At 27.3% G+C, this 5821-nt stretch overlaps 1 protein-coding gene and 1 long non-coding RNA gene across 2 annotated transcripts; both read right to left on the bottom strand.

Moving 5' to 3' along the window:
* Positions 1-370: 370 nt before the first annotated feature.
* LOC122627148 lies at positions 371-4402 on the bottom strand. Its single transcript, XR_006326797.1, has 3 exons — positions 4347-4402; positions 586-675; positions 371-511 (listed from the first exon to the last, which is right to left on the bottom strand). It is a non-coding gene; the product is annotated as an uncharacterized LOC122627148 (long non-coding RNA).
* Positions 4403-4529: 127 nt separating this feature from the next.
* On the bottom strand, positions 4530-5375 carry LOC122627273. The gene is made up of 3 exons (XM_043808314.1): positions 5140-5375; positions 4874-5059; positions 4530-4791 (listed from the first exon to the last, which is right to left on the bottom strand). Exons 1-3 carry the CDS (start codon positions 5373-5375, stop codon positions 4530-4532), a joined length of 684 nt encoding a protein of 227 aa, XP_043664249.1.
* Between the last annotated feature and the right edge of the window lie 446 nt (positions 5376-5821).

Below are 5821 nucleotides of genomic sequence, written 5' to 3'. Positions count from 1 at the left end.
ACACATTGATCGAGAACCTTCGTACTCAAAGTTCTTCGAAATGAAATTTATTACATCTCACAACTCATTGTTTGCATTTTATCTTATTACATTCGTAGTTGATATTTATTTCACCTATATTCGTATACGATGAAGTGGGAATTACTCTCTGTCTTCATGCAATCATTCGATGAAAACCATTTACAAGTATTATCTTCTTATGGAATAAAAATAAATAGGAAATTGTGGAATGCTTAGATATTATTTCTACTTATCCTCCTATCTTCTCTTCGGCTTTTGACTTTTCTTTTTATCGATTCACAGAAAAAATGAAAAGGTGCGATATAAAAATAATATGATTTTGTATAAAGCATTGTCCTTTACACATGATATATTTGTCGAAAAATGAAACATTCCAATTCATTCATTACATCATTGAGGTTGAATTATGAATAGCATTATTGAACAATGATTTAGGCTTATCTCCAATTTGAAGAAATATGACGAGATAAGTAATAATCGAACCAATCATCTACAACATACACAGATATAACAAATCCTTATAAAATGAAAAAGAAAATTAATCAAATGTGTCAATTAACTTACATTATATATTAAAGTATGATCTAAATCATAAAATCCGCAGACGGTAAACTTTAAACGATTTTGAATTGATTGATACATAAAGTCACGAATCTGAAAGAAAAAATTATAGATTTTATATATTTTGTATACATTTCTATACCAAATATTGATAAAAATTATTTCCTACTTCTTCACGAAATTCTTTGCTGGTCGAATGTTCATATAATTCATAAAGAATCTCTCCAGTGTTTACGGCATATAAAAAAAATAAGAAAAATCACTATATACTTATATCTCTTAAATTTAAAAAAGATTATACATTTTGTAAATATGAGACACATGAATAAACAAAAAAAAAAAGAATAGAAATGGTTAAAAAGGACATACTTCTGTAATCGTTGTTTGACATATATTCGTTAATGCAAAAACCTTGATTCCATAATAAAAAATATAATAGAAATGCACGTATAACTCTTTTATCCAATTGTAATATTTGTTTTCCAAGAAAATAAAGTACAGATAGTAAAATGTAGTAGTGATACAAGTGACGGATGAAAATATGGATATTAGCATTTGTAATCCATAAGCCTCATTTAGAATACTAGCACATTTCATTAATTCCAAATGAATTTGTCTTCAACGAAAAAAATAATACAAAACTATTAAAAATCGGAGAAGAGTCATAAACAGTTTCGGATCAATTGTAAATGATTTACTTGACTCTTTTTAATTTCGCAAGGTTTTCATACGCTTTGTACGTCCCGTAATGAGTAGATAACGAAGAATCATCTTCCCAATTATCCTTCATTTTGAGCACTCTCTTATGTTGTGGAGAATCGATAGTTGTTGTCAGCATGCTTTGGAGTACAGCATTCAATTGAACAAACTTTATCTTTATATATCTATATGGAGATCATACATTATTGTTTAATAAATAATGACTCGTTCTAAAATAGATAAAACGATTGACTTACCTGATCCAAAACAAAAAAGTAAAATCGGATATCATCATTACGATGAGAGGAATGAAGTATACGCAATAGATCATTAACATCAAGTAATTGTTTATATAGAATTCTGTCTCATGCAATGTGAGAACTTCACCCAAATATAAACCTAATATTAGAAAGCTTAAAAAAACACCTACGATGCACTGATATCGAGAAAGTGAAGAATAATTTTCCGGAACTTTCAGTTCGTCCATTCTTCGCGTACAGATTTCCATTTGCTCTATGAATAATTTTATTAGCTGCAAAAGTCAATCACTCAATCTTAATAATACGGTAATTTTATTAGTAAAGAAATTTCTATTAACTCGAAAAATTTTTAAATTTTACAAAATTTTAAATCGAAAAATTTCTACCTTTCTTCTCGTTAATCCATTGAAAATTACTATCAAATAGATAAAATCGTTATTAAAATATTGACATATGATAATTATTTTTATCAATTCCGATCCTTGACTTTCTATGTAATTACCAAACATACTCTTTAACGTAAAAAATGAAATATTGTAGAAAAGAAAACAAAAAACGACATAAACAAAACCAATGGTACGAATGATCCAATTAGCGAAGTATTCTAGTAGACCAGTGCAAACGATTGAATTAATGATAATCAATGGCATGACGGAACGTTGAAACTCTTTCGAACGAAACATATTAAAAGTTCCTGTAATTCTCTTTTTTACAATTTACACTTTTCTTCTCCAAATAAAAGTTTCAAGTTTCCGTACTTATTTTCAAGCTACTCCTCGCTGAAGTTTTCCAGCGATACTAATTCTTATTAACAATTTCTATTCTTATTATACGTAAGTGTTTTCATAATAGATATCGTTATGACTTGCAATAAAAACTACGAATGTTCTATTCACTCTACCTCTTTCATCATGTTAAATATCTTCTTTGTCCTTATCTTTGGATGGATATTATTCATCGACATACATACACATTATCTCGTCATCGAATTAAAATTAATAAGAAATTATTTATTAAGAGAATCAATATTGACTTTAACTATCATTACTATTAGAGAAGTTAACGAATTAAAACATTTATGTTTCTTTAGCATTTTATTGCATAAAAAATTATTCGCAATTATTTATAATAACACGCGTGTAGTTGGAAAATTGACGAAACAAAGGACCATCTTAGTGATTTATGATTCGCTTTTTATTGAATAGTTAACTAGTACCATGGTAATCACGTATGCCGTTGTAATATCGATACACTGAACAATAAAAAAATTATTAGATTTTTCATTATGTTTTCACTTCTTATAGCGTCATTAATAATGAAATAGCTTAAAAAATATGCAAACCATTAAAAACAGTATAATTAACTATTTTGCAATATATGAAACAATTTACTTGCCTCATCCAGTATATAAAAGTAAAATTGACAATGAATAGTCTAATTATGAGAAAACGATAGAGATAAAAGTTATCCAGTAATTTACCTGGAATTAGATTAAGATTCGTATATCATTGCTATCATATTTATTAACACAAAAAACAAAAACTGACATTACATAACACTGTTGCTTCAAACATTTCGACAAATTCATCAGAACATTTATTTGTTTAATGATTCGAATACAACTTTCTATATGCAACATGAAACGTTTTGTCTTTTTCAAAAGATAACAAAAAATGTCGTAATATAAAAATACCAATAAATTGAATAAATTACGAGAATAAAAAACTTCACCTTTCTTTTGAGAACACCAGCGATTATAGGGATGATATAAGATACGTAACTATTACAAATATATAATTTATACAATATTTTATAAGGAGTGGTTGTTTATTGTTACATAAAAATTGGAAAAACGAAGTTAAATAAATCATCTAAATATAAAAAATAATGAAGAAGCATGCATAAATTGTACCAATCGTGTTAATATAATTGATGAAAATATTCTTCTAGACCAGTGGAAACAATGGAGTTAATGATTATCAACTGTTTCATGCCACGCCGATATTCCGCCAATAGAAACATTTCCAACATTTTCTTCAAAGATTCTACTTCATTTGTATTATTCCTTCTTTTCGTAGAAACTAATTATTTGAATCACACTGATAGAGAAACTTTGCACTCAAAGTTCATCGAAACGAAGAGAATGAAGAACATTCTTTCCTGAATTTCGAAATGAAACTTCAGTGGAGTAGGAATTATTCACTGTCTTCGTGTAATCATTCCATGAAAACCACTTACAAGTATTATCTTCTTATGGAATAAAAATAAATAGGAAATTGTGGAATGCTTAGATATTATTTCTACTTATACTCCTATCTTCTCTTCGGCTTTCGACTTTTCTTTTTATCGATTCACAGAAAAAATGAAAAGGTGCGATATAAAAATAATATGATTTTGTATAAAGCATTGTCCTTTACACATGATATATTTGTCGAAAAATGAAACATTCCAATTCATTCATTACATCATTGAGGTTGAATTATGAATAGCATTATTGAACAATGATTTAGGCTTATCTCCAATTTGAAGAAATATGACGAGATAAGTAATAATCGAACCAATCATCTACAACATACACAGATATAACAAATCTTTATAAAATGAAAAAGAAAATTAATCAAATGTGTCAATTAACTTACGTTATATATTAAAGTATGATCTAAATCATAAAATCCGCAGACGGTAAACATTAAACGATTTTGAATTAATTGATACATAAAATCACGAATCTGAAAGAAAAAGTTATAGATATAATATATTTTGTATACATTCCTATATCAAATATTGATAAAAATTATTTCCTACTTCTTCACGAAATTTTTTGCTGGTCGAAGGTTCGTACAATTCATAAAGAATCTCTCCAGTGTTCACAGCATATAAAAAAATAAGAAAAATCACTATATATTTACATCTCTTAAATTTAGAAAAGATTGTACATTTTGTAAATATCAGATACATGGATAAACAAAAAAAATAGAATAAAAATTGTTAAAAAGGACATACTTCTGTAATCGTTGTCTGACATATGTTCGTCATTGCAAAAATCTTGATGCATTGATAAAAAATCCAAGAGAAATGCATGTAGAACTGTATTATCCAATTGGAATAATTACTTGTCATTAAAACAACGTAGAGATTATATAACAATGTAGTAATAAATAAAAGGGATGTAAATATGGATATAAGAATTTGTAATCCATAAGCTTCATTTAAGATATTTGCACATTTCAACAATTCCAAATGGATTTGTCTTCAATGAAAAAAATGACAGAGAATTACTAAAAATAGAAGAAGAGTAATAAACAGTTTCAGACTAATTGTAAATAATTTACTTGACTTTTTTTAATTTCAGATGGTATTCATTCGCCTTGTAAGTTCCATAAAGAGTAGGTAACGCAGAATCATTTTCCCAGTTATCCTTCATTCTGAGCACTCTCTTATGTTGTGGAGAATCGATAGTTGTCGGCAGCATGTTTTGGAGTACAACATTCAATTGAACAAATTTAATCTTTATATATCTATATTGAGATCATTGTTATTGTTTAATAAATTTTGACTCGTAAAAAACATTGTATGATAAATAAAACGATTGACTTGCCTGATCCAAAATACGAAAGTAAAGTCTGTTATTACGATTATCATAACAGGATAGAAATATAAGTAATACATCATTAATATCGAACTATAATCCATGACTAACGATAATTTTGTATCAGATAACCAAAAGGCTTCACCTATCATTAAACTTGCTATTAGAAATGTTAAAAATACACCTACGATACACTGATATCGAAAAAGTGAAAAATAATTTTCTGGAACTTTCATTTCATCCATTCCTTGTATACAGATTTCCATTCGTTCTATAAAGAATTTTATTCGCTGCAAAAATCAATCAACCAATCTTATTATACCGTAATCATTTAAAGAAATTCTTATTAACTATACAAAAAATTTCTACCTTTCTTCTCGTTAAACCACTGAAAATTGCTATCAAATAGATAAAATCATTATTATAAAATTGAAATTTGCTAAGTATTTTTAACAATCCCCTTCTTTCTCGATCATTGCTATTATACAAAATATCCTTCATCATATAAAATGAGATATTGTAGGAAACAAAACAAGAAACGACATAAGCAACACCAATCGTACGAATGATCCAATTAGCGAAATATTCCAGTAAACCAGTGCAAACGATTGAATTAACGATAATCAATGGCATCACTGAACGTTGAAACTCTTTCGAACGAAACATATTAAAAGTTCCTGTAATTCTCTTT

Source organism: Vespula pensylvanica, chromosome 2, assembly GCF_014466175.1.
Source record: "Vespula pensylvanica isolate Volc-1 chromosome 2, ASM1446617v1, whole genome shotgun sequence".
NCBI classification, from domain to species: domain Eukaryota; kingdom Metazoa; phylum Arthropoda; class Insecta; order Hymenoptera; family Vespidae; genus Vespula; species Vespula pensylvanica.
This window is presented reverse-complemented; position numbering and strand designations above follow the sequence as displayed.